The following is a 17,566-nucleotide window of genomic DNA, read 5'->3' on the forward strand; positions in this document are numbered from 1 at the left end:
GGGGAGGGTGTCAGTCAGTCATTCTCACTCAATGCCATTTCACACCATCGCAACAAGATGATGATGATGCAATGGAAGCATCACTAGTCCACGCACCACATCACCAGCACATTCACAGCAGCTGACGGACAGGTCCAGAACCAAATGAGAGAAATTTTTAAAAAAAGAGCAACGAATAAGACCAGGAAAGAGAGAGAGGGGGGGTGGGTGAGACACTGGAGTACACGTGCACTGTCCACAAAAATACACACACGGGAACCTGCACAGTACACACAATACACACACACACACACACCACGAGGAGTAGCGCCCTGGACGCAGAGAGGATAAAATGGGGAAGGCAGAGAAAAAAAAATTCAAAGAAGGCAAAAGGAAAATACTGACGAACAAAACAGGAAATCAGTCGAGGGGAGGTAAACACACCAACAGAAAAACAACAAAAAAAAGAGCAGAAAACACAACGACTACACTACCTCCAAAAAAAAAAAGACAATCCGAGATTGATGCGTGCAGTGTGTGTGTGTGTGTGTGTGTGTGAGAGGAGGGGGGGGCCACAGAAGAAAAAAACATCAACACACTACTTTCCCCCAAGAAGATAAATAGCGGAAGAAGCAGATCCACCGCACCACTCACACCCCACCCCCACACCCCCGCGTCAGCGAAAGAAAAAATCAAAGAAGGCGAAAATGGGACTTGAAATTTTTTTCCTCTGGACAGAAAGCGAGGAAAGAAGGGCACGTGGGTGGAGTCGGAGGAGCAATGCCGGGTGTGCCCCCCCCCCGCTCTCCAACAACCGAAACCTGTGTCGGTGTCGAAAGTGCATCGCAAAAAAACAAAAAAAATGTCACACACACACACACACACCTGTGGCATTTTTACACAAAATGACTGTGATGCTTGGCTCCTTCTCCTCCTCCTCCCTCCTCCTCCATTTCTCGTCGTCCCGACCCCACCCGCCTCTCTTCGCTTTCATCATAGCCATCAAAGTAAAAGGAGTGGGCGTCATCCTCTTCACTAGTGTCGCTGCTGTACGCTGATGGTGTGACAGCACGCCCCCTGTACGAGTGGGTGTGCGCGTCCCCGTCCGCGCTTGAGTGGCTCCCGTTGTTCGCATCTGTTTTCGCCTGAGTTGTACGGCAGCGCTCGAAGATGATGCAGCCTATCACCAGGGCTACTACTGCCAAGCAGATGATGGAGGAGATGACGATCAGCGTCACAGCCCACTTGTGGGCATCGGGCCAACTCTCGTTTGTCGGCGGCAAATCCCCGCCGAGAGGGACGTCGAGGTCATTAATCACATTGGATGCTGCGATGGGTATGCCTTCGTCGATGAGAAAACGGAGCGTGTTCTGAATCGCATTATCGAAAAATAAAACCCCCACGTTGCGATTCCATGACTGTGCCACCTCCTTGTCATCAAAAGGCGCGACCAGGGGTCCGTTGGTGGTGGACAAATTCACTCCACCAACAAGAAATGAGAGCTGATGCTGATGCTGATGCTGATGCGGCGGCGGCGGCTGTGGCAGCTCATGTGACATTGTGCAGTGGCAGTCGTGCTCGTGGTCCCAACCAATAAAAAAACGGGAGGAGAACGCTGCTGCCGTCGCCACCGCCCTTCTACCCCCACACTCCTCCCCTTTTTTTTATGTGGGTTAAAATGAATTATTATTTTTTTTTTTTGGGGGGGGGTTGTTGTTGTTCCTATTTGAATACTTCTGCAGCAGGGCGGCAGTTGCTTCCCGATGCACGTATATGTGTATATGTGTATATCTCCGTGACTGTGTTCTCTGTCTGTTCTTCTCGTGCTCTACCCCTTTTTGCGTGTGTGTGTGTGTGTGTGTGTGTAACAGCGAGAGGGAAAAAACACAAAGACAAATGTAGAGAATATGACAGCCAGAGCTATGGACAGGGACCATGAAAGGTGGGAGAAAGAGAGAAAGGGAGAAGGGGAGGGGGGGGGGGTAAGGCGGGTGAGGTAATCAAGCAAGCACCAGACAGTGTAGCAACAGCAGCAAAGAACATTACGAGTGTCATCCGTTATCACGCACGCACACACACACACACACGAGCATGCACGCACAAACGGTGGCCTTTTTTTTCGAATTGTTCGTATACAAGAAGGGCGAGGGTGTGTGTGTGTGTGTGAGGGGGGGGGGCACACGCACTGCTGCCACACCGCCGTCCCCTCTCCTCCCTTACACGCACGCAAACAATATGGAGATGCTGATGTACAAAGGTACTCTACTGCACAGTAAAACATGTGCAGCTTGTCCTCAATTGCGTTACTCGTGAATGCTTGGCTCACTCACTTTTTGTTTTTTTTTATTCTCCCTTGGATGTCGTTTGGTGTTTGTTCACTGAATACAAAATGTTGGCTGGCGGACGTACGTTTTGCACATTTTCTTTGAACCAAATTTTTACGCAGACGAATAGTTCTGCGCAACAGCGGGGAGGAGGAGGAGAAGGGGGGGGAGGAGGGGGCGATATAAATATATATCTATATCTATATATCTATATATATATGTATAGATATATCGATATATATAAGGCAGATAGAAAACCGGAAAGCAGAAAACAAAAAGGAAACAGACTCAGGATGCTTTTTAGGTAGACGCTGCCGGGGAAATAGAGTCGTCCGGTTGGGTGGGGAGCACAGAAAAGCACAGTGACGTTGTGTCGTGTCTACACCCTGCACATCTCACAGACATTTTCGTACACGTGCGCAGATGTGCGTCAAAGAGACGAGAGACGAGAGGCGTGCCGATGAGCTTAAAATAGTCGGGCGAATTGACAATACGTTTGCATCTCAGTTTCCTGCCGGTTTAGGGGACGGATGGGTCGGTGGAGAGTAGAGCACTGCGCTGTGCACCCTCCACCCCCCCCACCCCCCATTCCACTCCTGTCCCTCGCGGTGAAGGGGGGGGGGGGGGGTGGGACTGCATTCTTATTACTACCTACTGTTGTCGCTGATGCTATCCAAAAAGAGCGACTCAGAGCTCGCGTGGGATGTGTGGGGGGGGAACGACACCACAACACTGCGCCGCGTCTCGGACCCGCCCCTCCCTCGAAAACGGGTGCTCGTCAAACGCGGCATCTCATTCAGACGTTTTTTTCGCATCTCTCGCTCCTGGCGGTGCTTGATGCGATGGCACCATCGAGAGCACTGGAATACACATGCAAGTAAGCTCAACAAGACGATGAGGGTAAAGATGAGCCACACATACCAATAGTCCTTCGACCAACTCCTCAATGTCGGCATCATGTAGACCACTCGGCTTTGATCCGCAGCCGGCTCAATGCACAACGTGCCCAAGAACGGTATCGACATCTTTTTTCTGCCGAGAAGCGCATCACAGTCTGGAAGCGTGATCCCGTCGTTCATTGATGGAGCTATCACTTACGTGAAAACTAAGATTGAACAAAAAGGGGGAGGGGGGATGTGGGTTGGAAGGCGCGGGGCCACACTGCGCTTGACACACACACACACACACACACACACACGGGGGACGGGGGGAGGAAGGTATCGCAAGGCAACTTTTTTCTCCCCTCTCCTCTTTTTATTGTTTCTCTTTTTTTTTTTTGTGACTGAAGAAGAGGCGTTCCTCTTCTCTTCTCTTCCCCCAAAGGCGAGGCGTCAAGCGATGATTAGAGTGAGGAGAAGGTGGGGAGAGAGAGGTGGTGGTGGTCCAGTGCGGACAAGTAACCGAGCCAGATCGAGAAAAAGTGTGTGTGTGTGTGTGCAGTGGAGGGGAAAAATCTGACGCCGATGACGGCTCTCAGTGAAGGAGAAAGGAAAAAGGTGTCAGTCTTTGTTGCACAGAACCGTCACATGGCGCCAATGTGGTCGTGAGAGGGAGGGGAAGAGGAGGGAGTGGAGTGGAGTGGAGTGGGGTGACGAGTAGCGACATCAGGGAGATAGTGAGCGCATAACGTCTAGAGAGAATGTCTAAATCACCCACCAAAAGTAATCGCAGTGACAACTGGCAACCTTTCCAGTGCGCTGGCGACACAGCATTGGAAGGATGAACTAGTGCAAAAAAAAAGGAGGTGCCCATCCACACAACACCCAACAGAAGCGGATACGGAATCCCAAAGAAGCTCGAGGCGGGGTGTGCCCCCCTGCTTTTTTTTTGGTGTGTGTGTGTGTGTGTGTGGGAGGGGGGCATAGCTTGAAAACCGAAACTGACATTGCGAGGAAGGAGCGTCCTACACGAGGGGTCGAAGGAGGAGGAAAAACGGGGTACACCAAGAGCGCGCATGTGCTCGTACACTGGCACATACACACACCTAATCGGAAAGAGGGAGCACACAACAGCAGCAGCAGCCTAACAGGACCTCGGCAACCTCCTCAGAACAAAGAGCAAAAAAAAACACCAAAAGGGGGTAGTCGAAACCACGAAAAGAAAAAAAACGCGTGTGTGTGTGTGTGTGTGTGTGTGTATGTATGCAAGGGAGAAAGAGGGTGACGTGTGTGTGTGTGTGTGTGTGTCCTTGCCTCCTTGACCTGAGATTCATCTAGGTGTGTATTGATGTGCATCTATCCGAGAGAATAGTAAATTGAAGACTAGAAAAGTGGAGCGGGGGAAGGGGGGAGAGATGGTGCAAAAACAGACAAACCCAACAACAACAAAAGAAAAATGACCACTGTTACAAATCCAGAAATCTCTGCGGATGTGGGGAAAGAGACAACCGACAGATAAAATTGAGGGCAGATGAAGGTGCGTGTGTGTCTGTGTGTGTGTGTGTGTGTATGTGTGTGGGGGAAGGAGGGGGGGGGGCATGCTACTCACAAAAAAAAAGAGGAGCGAAGAAGAGCCACAGAGGGAGTCGAGTAGCAGCGTCACAGCTCCAACATCTCGTAATCCCAAACGTGCGGCCTCACATACACCACACACACACACACATAGAGCGAAAGACAGACGCACAAGTGACGCCATGACGATTGCCACAAGAATTGCCCCCCTCTTCTGAGCGTGCACTGCCACATCCATCGCTGTCGATAGACCGGATAAAATCGAAAGCGTGTTCGCAGCGCGACAGGTGACAGACCGTGACATATGCTAGCACTAGTACGGCGACGGGCTGCGTCCGGCACAGACACCGAGATGCATCGTGAGCGCAGCTCCACCAACGACTCCGCAAAAAGCTCCTCCAGCTTTAGTGTGGACACGGCGAGAGATCGCAGAGCCATCTCCAAATCGTCGGATGACGACGTCGGCGGCGGCGGATGTGTCGCGAGGTGACACTGTCTTGGTGGTACGGACGACTTCGATGCCGCCTCTCTCGCTGCTGCTGCTGCTGCTGCTGCTGGACGGCGGGCCGCCACGGCCGCAGTAACCGCTCGTACGGCGGCTGCGTCGGGGTGGTTCGGCACCACCAGATGCACGTGCTGATGGGTATGGACGTCCCACAGTGAAAAGAAAAAGGCGTCCGGGATGTAGAGTGACTCCGATGGCGACGACAAGGAGCGCTTCGGAGGCAAAACGGTGTCCCCAGACCTCTGACGCTGATTGGCTCTCCTGGATGGAGAGCTAGGAGGAGGGGCCAGTGAGATGGTCGCAGACGACACCGCGGCGGTGGCAGGGCAGCCTCTCACCGCGGCTGCCCCCCTACTCGAGTGGTGGACCTGCTCTACATGATGAGCCTGCCTGAAGTAAAGCGGCCCCACGTTGACAGCGACCTGGCGACCAAGATGGAAACTGCAGGGAGGAGCGCTGCCGAGCCACAAACGCCGCCACCACGCCTGGCAACATCGAGTTATCCGTGGCACGCACCCTCGCGCACCCTCGTCGTGAGGCGTCAAGTGCACGCTAGCCCCACTTTCAACGTCGGATAGGGCGAGCAGGCGGGTGATGAGCTCACCCCCGTCCCGCAGTGAGCCCTGGCGCACACCCTTGGCACTACCACTCCACTTCGCTGCTGAACCGCAAGTAGAACTGCCGGGTATCGGTGAGAGGGAAACCCCGGACGCCGACTTCAGTGGGCGGCGGCGGCGGCGGCAGGCGCGACCAGCACCGCGGTGCGGCGTTGTATACGGTGGGCCTGCCTCCCTGGAACGTGCTGCTTCTGAAGAGTGCGCGGCCTCTGGACCCACTGCGCCTGCTACCCGCTGCGTTCTCGCATGCCGCAGCTGACTCGACACGGCGCACGGGGCATCGGCAAGTGACCGCTGTCGCACGTACGCGCGCGTCGCCGTCTCTAACCACCGCCACACGCCTCGGTTGATCTGGCAGTGTTGCAGTTGCACATTCGATAGTAGAGCCGCCTCAATGGCCGTCTGTGTATTCCCAGCAACGGAGGCATGCGGCGCGAGATGGCCGCGATCGTATCCGCGCGCCCTCAACTCAACCGGCACCCTGCGCGCCGACTTGGCCAAAGAGCGGTCTGTGAAAAATGTCATGTAGCGGCTCTGTTGTCTTGCTCGCTCCACCGTAGTCTGGGTGAGGAAGTACCCACACCACACAGACAGTCGGGCGACCGGGTCGTATAACAGCGCGAATCCCTGGCGCGGGAGGCAGATCAAGGGCGACGCAGCAGCCGGGGCCGTAGCGCAGGGCTTTTCCGTGCCCGGGGGAGTAGTAGAGACAAAGACATCCACCATGTGCTGGGGCAGCGGTTGCCACTGTTGCAGAGGTGCTCGCGTGAGGCGTGCGAGGGCCGAGAGTGCCCAAGAGCCACAGGAGGTGGAAGGGGATTTGGTGGCTGTGGCGACAGTGGGGCGCTTTAGGAGCGGATGTGCGGCTCTATTCAGCATGTAAGTACCCCACTGGATCTCTTTGTTAGTGTCACGATCGGTGCAGCCCTGTCGTGAAGAGCGAACAGGAGAGTACAACCTCAGCAGCGTAGGCTGTGAGATGCGCTGTGGGAGCCAGAGGTGACCGGTGCAGGCAACCAGCCACTCGGCAGCATGACCTCGGTCCAGCCGGCGTGCTTCACCCACGGAGTGAAGCGCTGGGTTTTTTCGTGACGCTGAGGCGAGGCAGAGCCATCGCCACCACCTGGGCTGCGTGACTGCTGTAGGAGAAGGCAACAGCAGCAGTGGATTGCGGTGCTTGGCCTCGCGCTGATTGTACAACCGAGTAGTGCGGCAGTTAAGCCAAGGGAGTAGCCGCGCACCGACGATCACACCGCAGGCACCCGCAATAGCTGCTGTGGCGCAGGTAAGCCACACAACAGTGAACGACCACGACAAGGTAGTCGAGGCTGTGAACGTTGGCACATCGAGGAACAGCGGTGGTCTTGGCTTAGGATGCGCACGAGCGCCGTGCGGCAGCGCACTTGTATAGCATGTGTGCTCAGGCAACATGCCCCGCGGTGCCTGCGCGTGCCAAGATGGGAAACGCGAATCCACTGGGCGCAACAAGACGTCGGGGGGGAGGGGGGGGGGAAGAGCAAAGATATGTGGAACAACGTGACAATGGGGGGGCTCCAGTGGGTTCATCGGGCATCCCCTCCCGCATCCGATATCGCCCTGTGTGCGCGTCTTCGGTTGAGGACACAATCCCGATCAGTTTACAGGCCAGGGAAGCACACCAATGTAAGTGTCCACAAAATGCCAAAAAAAAAAGAGAATTAACGAGGGGATGGGAAGGGGTGTGGGGGGGAAAGACTGCCTCAGAACGCTTGAATAGGAGCATAAACCGTGCTGTAAAATCCTTGCTTCATGTGCAAGTACACTGCGTCTCTCACAACCCCTGCTCAAGTGGCCTCTGGTGGAGGAGGGGATAAAGAGAGAGGGGGCTGGCGGTGAAGGCGACCAAGCACGTCACCGAGTGAGTCTATCCTCTGGTGAGAAGGCCCACCTAAGTTTTGGATTATAATACACATTTCTACTGCATGTGTGTGTGTGTCTGTCTATCTGTGCGTGTGTGTGTGTGTATGCGGCCCAGAGACACGTGCGCATGCACACATTCGCATTAGAAAAGTTTATATTAGACAGACAGACATGTCTCAGCCCCTTACTGATGTCGCTGGTATCTTGCCTTGATTCTTCCTGTAGTGTTACGGTGCACAAGTTCGAGATGGACTCTTCAAAAGATTAACCGTTGTTGCCAGAAAAAAAAAAAACTGCACGAATGCGTGGACTCTCTTGATTTCTCGGAAGATCCTTGGGTACGGGCGTTCATGAAGGCCAGCGGGCACATGCCTTGCGTCACCCCAGTGGCGCATTGTCCGTTGACTTCCCACATTGACATAAATGGGTTACTCCCTCCCCTCCCCCCCCCCCCACCCACACACACACACACTAAACGGGATCGTTGCCCGTTGCGCAGTGCTGGCTGCTTTTTGCTCCCAAAGCCTGCTGCTTACCCCGCTCAATGGAATCGGCCAGCTCGCTCATGCCTGCACCCGACGCTGCTGACACGGCCGCGTACGGTAAGTCCTCGTAGAACTCATGCAAGAAGAGAGACATGGACTGCGCCAGCGTCCCCGCAAAGCTGCTGCCCTGACTTGCGAAGAGCACATCTTGGGAGCGCAACGCGGCCGCTCCGATCCGTGTACCCTCACCCCGCCCGTCAGCGTCATTCCCCTCGCCTTCACCGGCATCGGCGCGATCGGCACCGCTGCTGGGGTCATGGCGACAGGGATTTGTGACGGCCTCGTCGAGCGCGTCGTTGTCCCGCATCCACTGAACCACAGAGTCGGCAGACACCACGTCGGTCTTGTTGAACACAACGACAAGAGGCATCTGCTGCTTGAGCATGATGCCGCTAGAGTACAACATCATCGACACGAAAGTGTGCGGACTACTCACACAACGCACCGTGTCCGCAACGAACAAGAGTACTGTAGGGAAAACAGCCCCAAAAGACTCCGAGATCAACTGCCCAGAGGCAGACCATGTGAACACCTCGATCTGACCTGGGGTGTCCACAACGATCCAGTCCAACGTCTCCTTCTTCTTCTCCAGCAGCGACACGACCTGATGGATTTTTGTAGCAAAAAGGTTCAGTGACGTCATGATGGCTCCGTTTGGGCCCAGGCGATATTTCTTCATGACTTCGCTGTACTGAACGCTGTCACGAATGTCGATGTTCACGTTGTACGGGGTGTGCGTTACGGCGGGATCTAGATTGATGAAGTACGAGCGAATGCCGCTCGAGTGGGCGTAGTGCTGCATGCGATGCACTAGCGTCGTCTTGCCTGTGCCGGCCATTCCCACAACCAGGATCACAACCGGTGTTGTCGTGGCGGGCGAGGTGGTAATGTGCGGCGAGGCTGAGGCCGCGGTCGATGACGATGCGTCCGCCATGATGTAGAGAATTGACGATCACGAGCCGAGAGCAGAGGATAAACCGGGCAGCGCGTGTGGTGTCTGCGTCGTGGGTCGTCAACGTCCGCCACGAAGTGAATGAAACCGTGGCCCCTCGAAATGGAAGAGGGGGAAAAACAAAAAAAAACTCCGCCCTCAAGGCTGCTTGTTTTCAAATAAATCTTCAAGCACTCGCTCTACCTCACTTTGAGTATCGCTGCGGCTGTGGGTTGTGGTGGCTTTGGTCCCTTTGTACGCTTTTTTTCTCGTATTTGCGCGTCTGAGCAGCGGCGCGTCTAGAGAGGAAGGCGTGTGGGAATAAAGAAAGGGAGGAGGGAGGGGGGCGGAGGGAGGCGGAGGGATGCACCCGATGAGTGGAAGTAAAAAGCTTAACAAAGGAAAAGAGCAAGCATTACGAAAGATGGAAAAAAAAGAGTGACAAGTGAGATGAACGATGACTGGGAAGAGCCGAGGAGGTGTCCTCCCCCCGGGTGGGGGTGGTAGAAAACATGTAATCGTGTGACGGCGTGAGACTGAACCGAAATACCGCCTGTCTTCCTGTGTGTGTGTGTGTGTGTGTAATGAAATGCAATGTAATGTAATGTATGCTTCTATGTCTGTGGGAACAGGTCCAATGATGAAGACAACGCCACGTCTGCACCCACGCACGCACGCGCACACGACATGGGCTGGTGCACACCACTACTACGATTTACTTGTCATTCCTCACATCGCACCACCCCTCCTCTCTCATATGTGGCACGCGCAGCCGCTTCGTGTTCACCCAACACACCCCGAACACGGCCTCTTCAGAGTTCTGAGGTGTCCAACAGCCCAATCTGCACCACACACACACAGCCAGCCAGTCAGTCAGTCAGCGAGCGCTCCGACAAGTCAGACGTACGCACGGGCGCCTGTGTCAGTGCAGAAAGGGGAGGTGGAGAGGGAGGGAGAGGGAGGGAAGGAAATACACAGAGAGCGGCATTTGTCGGTCGCCACGTCCACCACGACTTCGGCGCTTACACATTAAGCGGTGTGTGTCGGACCGCAACACAACAAATATCGGTGGGGGGAGTAGTGGCTGACGACCACTGCACCACTGCCACTTGAAGCTTACACTCCCTCCCTCCCTCATCACACACTACAGCGTTCTGTCCACTATCCTCGCCTTTTAGACTTTCTCCTCGATCAGGTACACCGACCATCAATCACTGCACCCCATCCTGTCGAGAACGTCGGTGCTATCCTTTTTGAAACGAGCCATTCTCAGAGAAACCATCTAAGATCACGTGGCCTGCGCCATGAGCGCGCGAAGCTGGCTCATCGCCGCCATGTACTCGCGCTCACCCATGCACGATGATCGAAGCAACGCCGCACGCCACTGCACCAAGCGGCCTGTGAGACACAACAAGTCTCCCTTCATGGGCAACTGAACGTGGAGGAGGAGAGCCGACACGGTGGCCGCCAACTGCACAGCCGAAGCGAACAAGGACATCTCCTCCATCTCGCGCTCTCCGTAGTGTCCACTAGGGCGCAGCGAGAGAGAAGCGTAATGCGAGGCGACGCTGGCCCGTACGCCATTCGTCTCCTCGCCTTCAACAGCGTCGTCCTGAGTGTCGTTTTGCGGACCCCACAGCATGGGCAGCTCGTTGCAGAGACGACATACAGCGTACAGGAGCTGATAGTGTAGCTGACACACCCGCGACCGCAGCTGCGAAGTGTTCCCTGGGCTGTAGCCCACTTGCGGAGAGGAGGGTGATCCAGGAGAGCCACCACGCGGGGACAGAGTCGAAGACAACGGGCGCGGGCGCGGCCGCGCCCGCTGCCGCTGCGGATCATCACTCACAACAGCGCCAGCCGTGTCCGTGGAGAGAGCGCACGGCGCCGCTGATGAGCCCTCGTCAGCATGCCGCGTCGCTGTTCTCTCATTGCCCTTCGAAGCCGCGCCCACTACTGTGGTGGTGCAGGAAAGGCCGCCGCGCATCAGTGTCAGGAGTTGGTAAAGAACAGGGGGCGGGCTGAGGTAGAGAGACCCAAGAAGGCGGATCAGCTCCTGGCAAGTCTGCAAGGACTTGGCAGCTGCAGCAAAAGTCACGGCCTCGGGCGCGTTGTGGCGAGGGGCAGTGTGCGCCGTCCGTCGAGGCTGACCCACGACACCGAGGCCGCGTAAAAGATCGCTGACGGCGCGCACAAAAGCATCGACTAACGCATCCAGAACCATGTGCATGCCCTCTGTCACGGAAGCCGCGAGGATGCCTTGAAGGACAAGCGCGCGCTCTTGTGGCAACTGCTCATCGCCATTGCCGGTCTCCTTCCGGTCTGCTGTCACAAACCCACTTGGAGGAACGGACGAGGCGGCGGTGCACGTTATGAGATCAGACCAAGACGGGTGACCCAGCCACCACTCCACGTAGCCAAACATCGCTGCTTCGCACGGCCACTGGGAGACCACTTCGCACCACTGCCGCGTGAGACGACGAAGCTGTTCGACAAGTCTATCAGACGGGCTTGCAGCACTCGCTGATGTAGCAGAGCAAGGGGTGAGTGCGCAAGAGGCGCGACGTCCCTTTCGTGGAAGTCCACAACTATCGTCGACTGCAGCGCGGTGAGCATCGCATGTCAGCTGGTTCACGTCCGGAACGCCCAACAGCACCTCCTCTAGGTCCGCCTCGAGCTGTTCTAGTCCGTCGAACACAAGCAACAAAGCAGTTTTGAGTGTGCACGGTGGCACTAACGTAGAGGCCACCGTCACCGTCGCAGAAGACGAAAAGGGAGCAGTACGAAATGGGCCCAACACCTGCGTGGCTGTACCGCCAGAGCCACCGGCCGTGCTCGTGGCGAGGTCGGCAACAGGTGCAGAGGTGGCCGCGTCTGCGTCACGCTCGAGGTGAGCAGCCATGGCACGAGAGAAGGCGTGTGAGAGCCATGGCCGCACCCAGGAAGGAAGCTGCGTGCAAGGGCCAGTGAAAGCCCTTGAAAGTGGCACAGAAGTGCCTGTACTCGGCGCAGTCGCCCCCGATGAGGCAGGGTGAAAGGCAGCAAGGAGAGTGCTGAACGGCGAGGGCGGGACCAGGGCTCGGGTGGCAACAACACTACTCGCCGACGCCGTTGCAGAAACGAGCGCCATCACTGGTGACTGTGGAGACGCGAACAGCATCGATGACGAAGACGACGCAGAGGGCGACTTCATCCACCGCGCCGATACGACAACGCCGCCACCGCCATGATCGCTTGTGCTCGTGAGCCGCTGCTCACGCCGCCCATGCTCAGAACTCCCCGTGCAGTGGGAGGGGAGACGGTGTCGGTGGCGCTTTGACCCAGGAACCAAGTCGACTTCGCCATAGTCCGATAGTGCTCTTTCCTGTAGGCCTTGCCTGAATGGGTCGCGAGGCACACCGTATCCACGTGCCACCTGTACAGCCGGCCAAGACGACGACGACGATCGCACCGCCAGCTCAGGACGTTCCATTGGACCCAAGCGACTCCCGGCCGTGCCGGGGAGCGCTGCCTCGGCCTCGTGGTCGATACCACCACTTGCGTAAAGCTGCGCCGCGCGACGAGCACGTTCTGCCAGCACATCCATGCCGCTTGGAGAGCGACTTACCTCCGGTTGCAGCCGCACCTGCGGCTGCGAGATGCCTTTGGTGACGACACCAAGTGGAGTCAAGCCTGTGGAGGTACCGTTATGGCCTCGGTGAAGGCGTGCAGCCGAGAGCACTGCCGATGAGGTGACGCTGTTGTGTGCGTAAAAAGCTGAAGGAACGAAGTAAAGATGTCGCACGGGCACAGCGGTGGATGACAGAGTGTGGGAAAGGGGCCCCCCCCCAATGGACACCAGGGGTGGCCGTGGTTGCAGGGCCTGCTTAAGACCCTGGCTCGACGCGACCATCTTTTGCAGGTGAGGTGATGACGTCGAGTGCGGCGAAGAGGTCGGAGCTGCCTGGAGAGTGGTCACTGTAGCCGAACGCTGGCGCACCTTGGCTGCACCTACGCCTTTTGCGGTAGCTGGAAAGTCAGCGTAAAAGCTGCGATTGGCATCGCTGCCTTCCAAACCGCGCTCGCCGTTTCTAACAGCTGCCAAGTGGCTTCCTCCCACCTCATTTATGGTAGTCGCTACGAGAGCTCCTGCCAGCGTGTCGATGCTGCCGAGCTTGGCATCGGTGTCACGCCAAACGCACGTGCCAGCAACTGCAGAGTCGCTTACTTCCAAGGGCGTAGCGGATAACTGTGCTTTGCTGCCTGGGTGGCCACCAGCGCCCCTCACGCCGCCGGCGTTTTTGGCACTAGTCGAGGTGTTACCGCCTGCAAGGGGAACGTGCTTGTTGAAGCCCGCCGCAGGGGTAGCGCAGGTCTCCGTGCCATCTGTCACAGGTGCCGCGTCAACCAGCTCGTGTCCAGGAAGTCCAAAGGACATCGATATGGCGTCGGTGGACGTCACGTGGCAGAAGAGAGTGAAGTTGACGTAGCTGCCCCTGCCTGCACACTTGAACCGTTCATGCACGCCAGTGAAATGGGAGGGGAGGGGGTAGGGGGGGCTTGAGCAAACCAACGGCAAAGCCCGCACGAGTATCAAGCTCTCTGCCTAAGCTCAGTGTTTTCTTTTGAGAGAGGGGGAAGAGGGGGAAGAGGGGGATGGAGGAGGGGGAGGGTAGGGAGGGAGGATGGGGGATGGGTGGAGGGGAGATGTGTAATGTTCACCCCAACCAAAAACTGCTGGTGTTCTTTTTTTGTTTGTTTGTTTGTTGCCGCCCCCCCCTCTCTCTTCGACCCAACCCCTGGGGGGAGGAGGAGACGCGAATTGACACGGAGATGTACGCGTGTGTGCCTTTTCGGTGTATTGTTGGCCTGCTAAAGTGTGCGTTCTGGGCAGGAGCTGGCCAAGCAAAAGAGAGAGTACAACAAAGGAAGAAAGGAGGGGGGGGAGGGGGGCGCAGTGAAGAGAGTCCACTGATACGATGAATCCGCCAGTCCGTATTGGGACAAACAGCCGTACACCCACACAGACACGCTGAGGCACACATGCGTGATGGCCGCTGTTTTCCTTTAGCTGTACTTGACCCTGGTGACGCGGAGGAGGCAAGAAGGGAGGGAGGAGGAGGGGGGGGCGTCCTACACATCTTCTGGTTGCCGAAAGAAAAGACGCCAATGTGTGTAACAATAGAAGACGGGGAAAGAGAAGAGAACACCGCCTCCGCTGTCAACAACGTCCCCATTGGATAAAGTCGATAAGGAGATAACGGGGGGGATGGGCCATGGATTTGATGGGGAGTTCTTTTCTTTTTTGCTGTTTTGGAAGAGTTTGATATCCTCCTCTCATACTTTTCCTCTTCCTCCCCCTGCGCCATTAGCACACCACCACCGCCACCGTGCACGTGCGCCCACGCGCCAAACTTCGATGTGCGGGGCAAAGGAGAAGGAGGGATAAGAATAACCCCTTGTAGCAGCACACCCATCACCACTGTCACACACACACACATACACATACACATACAGAGGGAGGGGAGTAACAAAGCAGTACTATAAAAAAAAAACAGAGCAGACACGCACCCGTCGAAAAAAAAAAACAGTTCCAGACGTCAGTCAACACGAGGTATAATGCCTGCCTGTGGGGGAGGGGGAGGGGGGAGAGGGGACTGAAGTAACGCGATGGAACGAGAATCCACATTGCGCACATGCAGTGTGTGTGTGTGTGTATGGGCATTTATGGGGCGTATCACGTACGCAATCCCCTTCCTCTCCAAATTCACTGCAGACTACAGCATCCACCATCATCACGTTCTGATGCAACGCGCCTGGAATTCACACAACCCTTACCCTTCAACACCCTTCCTCCCCCACACCCCACCCCACACCACCTCTCTCTCCCTCTCTCTTCCCCTGCCCTCCTCAAAATGTTCAAGTCTTGCTCAACTTGTTTTGCACCATCCCTCCCTCCCCGCACTCACCAGCCTTGCGGGAACATGGCTTTGAACCGACGCACAAAAAACCTCTGTCGCGGGCCGCCCACATCAGAGCCGAACTGCCCGCGCGCGCGCCACACGTCTTTTGTGTGAGTCAGCGGCTTCTGGCCAATTTTCGCGTGGTAGTCGGGGTGAACGTTGTAGTAGGTAGACTTGAACTCCGTCACCTCCTCCGTCTTGCGACGGATGTCGCCGACCTCGTTGAGGCGGCGCATCTCCGCTGCCTTTTGCCGGTCCCGCTCCTCGGAGAAGCACATCATCTCCTTCGTCACCTCGTCACGTGAGTGAAACCAGTGCATGTTCTCTGCGTACGTCTTGATCGCTTTTGCCCGCTCCCATCCAAGGATGAGGCGGTAGTCAACGTCCTTCTCGCTGAGCTGCTCGTTTCTTGGGTCTCTGAAGGTACTCCGCACCTCCTCAGTAACGACATCGCGGCGCGAGCGCATGGGGAAGCGATGGGCCCCCTTCAACAAGCAACGATACAGTCTAATCTTGTCGTGATACCTGTACGAGAGTGGCGCCGCCGGAGCGGCGTGATGGACAATGAAAGATGTGTGTAGCATACTTCTCCACGGGCGGTGTTTCTTCTTCTTTTTTTTTTTTGGAGGGGAGGGGGGGGGGGAGCTAAACCGTAAGGAGGGAAGGAGGGAGACGCACAAATGAACGAGAACGCAACCAAGGGAGAAGACATCGATGGGAGAAGAACCACACACACACACACGCACACACACACAGCAGCAGTGAGTAATTGAGTGAACAAGCGAAAGAGAGAGGGAAAAAAAAAGAGAGCCAAGGTGGTGCGTCAAAAAAAAAAAGGAGGGTTCAAGATAGATAGTTGCAGGCCTTCGGGGCACGCACCTGCCCATCTGCCCCGTGTATCGCATGCCTCTCTTCAGTCTTTCTTCTTACAACTTGATGCGTTCCCTGCCTCCCCTCCCACCACCGCCTCAAGAAGCCGTGCCCCCTTTTTTTTTTCGGTCCTGCTCTCGTTTGTTTTGCTGCTGTTATTTTGGTTTCCTCTCGTAGAGCATACGTCTCGCGCGCTCTCAAAAGAAAAAGTAGGAAGAGAGAGGCCGAAACCAGGGCCGCACGAGAACACACACGCACAGACATTAACAAAAGTACGTGTAGATGCATGCATGGAACAATGGGAGTGGTGTGTGTGTGTGTGTGTGTGTGTGTGGTGCAGACTTTGTAGCTACTCCTTTTTTTCCTTCTAGACATCTCTATGTGCGCACCGAGGCGGAGCCAGAGACGGACAAAACGAAAAAAAAAAAAAGAGGAGGAGGAGGAGTGAAAAAAATGGGGGAAGGGACCGTCCAGTACGAATGCCTGTGATACCTATTCCTGGATGAAAGTTGAAAGGAAAAGAGGGGGGAGGGGGGAGGAGGAGGAGGACAAACTGGCTTGTGTCTTGACATTCGAAAAAGAGTAGCTGCTAGTGAGAAGAGGAGGAGGGGGGGGGGCTGAGAAACGTAGAAAGAGGAAAGTAGACCGAAAATGCAAATATATACACCCATACGCACATACATGCACACACATTGTAGAACACATCAAGCCAAAGCCTGGAGAGGAGGGGAGAGAGGGGAGGGAGGGGAGGAGGGCTCAAATTTCAAACGAAAAGACGAATCAAAAAACAAAAAAGAAACGAATATTTCGGGGGGGGGGGTAAACCTCCCCCCTGCCCCACCACCACCGTACCACCACACCCTCTCAAACTGCACATCCGTGTGTGTGTGAGAATGGGGGAGGGACGCAAACGATACGAAAAAAAGACAGCAAAAATGCCCGTGCATAAATAAACTTTGCACATATACACCAATGCACATATACATACATATACATCTATATATATGTATATATATGTATACACCTTTATTCACATGAAAAGCAATCATCGCCGACGAGCGCAAGAGACACAGAGAGAGAGAGAGAGAGAGGGGGGGGGGGAAACGAGAAACAAAGAGAAACAAGAAAAATTATTTTTAAAAAGATCCCCCACAAGCCGTACACAAAAAGAAGCATCGACACACATGCACACACCTAATAAAAAAAAACACGTGGACCTAATGTCTACAGTATAAGAGAGCAGACATACATTTGAATGGGAAAAAAGAAACTGATCGACAAGAGCAACAACAGATACATATATATATTTATTTATCATAGACACCAGACAAACACACTAACAGCCGCCCGCCCCGCCCCACACCCCACACCCCCTTTCCTTTCCCGCCACCCCCGTGACCTCTATACGCAGCATACGCAAACAACCGTTTCCTCGCTTGGGTGATTGTCGTATTCCTTTTATTTGTCGTTCAAAGGAGGAGGGGGAGCGGGAGAGAGAGGAGGA

The 17,566-nt window shown here is 55.5% G+C and overlaps 6 protein-coding genes across 6 annotated transcripts; all 6 read right to left on the reverse strand.

Moving 5' to 3' along the window:
* Window positions 1-875: 875 nt before the first annotated feature.
* Window positions 876-1,538, reverse strand: JKF63_06317 (uncharacterized protein; the record flags this gene model as incomplete). The annotated part of the gene is made up of 1 exon (XM_067902267.1): window positions 876-1,538. One exon carries the CDS (start codon window positions 1,536-1,538, stop codon window positions 876-878), a length of 663 nt encoding a protein of 220 aa, XP_067758764.1.
* Window positions 1,539-2,950: 1,412 nt separating this feature from the next.
* Window positions 2,951-3,382, reverse strand: JKF63_06318 (uncharacterized protein; the record flags this gene model as incomplete). Its single annotated transcript, XM_067902268.1, has 1 exon — window positions 2,951-3,382. One exon carries the CDS (start codon window positions 3,380-3,382, stop codon window positions 2,951-2,953), a length of 432 nt encoding a protein of 143 aa, XP_067758765.1.
* A 1,458-nt stretch (window positions 3,383-4,840) lies between these two features.
* Window positions 4,841-7,306, reverse strand: JKF63_06319 (uncharacterized protein; the record flags this gene model as incomplete). The annotated part of the gene is made up of 1 exon (XM_067902269.1): window positions 4,841-7,306. The coding sequence occupies one exon, from the start codon at window positions 7,304-7,306 to the stop codon at window positions 4,841-4,843; it is 2,466 nt and encodes an 821-aa protein (XP_067758766.1).
* Window positions 7,307-8,245: 939 nt separating this feature from the next.
* JKF63_06320 (uncharacterized protein) lies at window positions 8,246-9,253 on the reverse strand (the record flags this gene model as incomplete). Its single annotated transcript, XM_067902270.1, has 1 exon — window positions 8,246-9,253. The coding sequence occupies one exon, from the start codon at window positions 9,251-9,253 to the stop codon at window positions 8,246-8,248; it is 1,008 nt and encodes a 335-aa protein (XP_067758767.1).
* A 1,285-nt stretch (window positions 9,254-10,538) lies between these two features.
* On the reverse strand, window positions 10,539-13,667 carry JKF63_06321 (uncharacterized protein; the record flags this gene model as incomplete). The annotated part of the gene is made up of 1 exon (XM_067902271.1): window positions 10,539-13,667. One exon carries the CDS (start codon window positions 13,665-13,667, stop codon window positions 10,539-10,541), a length of 3,129 nt encoding a protein of 1,042 aa, XP_067758768.1.
* Window positions 13,668-15,194: 1,527 nt separating this feature from the next.
* JKF63_06322 (uncharacterized protein) lies at window positions 15,195-15,776 on the reverse strand (the record flags this gene model as incomplete). Its single annotated transcript, XM_067902272.1, has 1 exon — window positions 15,195-15,776. The coding sequence occupies one exon, from the start codon at window positions 15,774-15,776 to the stop codon at window positions 15,195-15,197; it is 582 nt and encodes a 193-aa protein (XP_067758769.1).
* Window positions 15,777-17,566: the final 1,790 nt, after the last annotated feature.

The sequence above is a fragment of the Porcisia hertigi genome, chromosome 13 (assembly GCF_017918235.1).
Source record: "Porcisia hertigi strain C119 chromosome 13, whole genome shotgun sequence".
NCBI lineage: Eukaryota > Euglenozoa > Kinetoplastea > Trypanosomatida > Trypanosomatidae > Porcisia > Porcisia hertigi.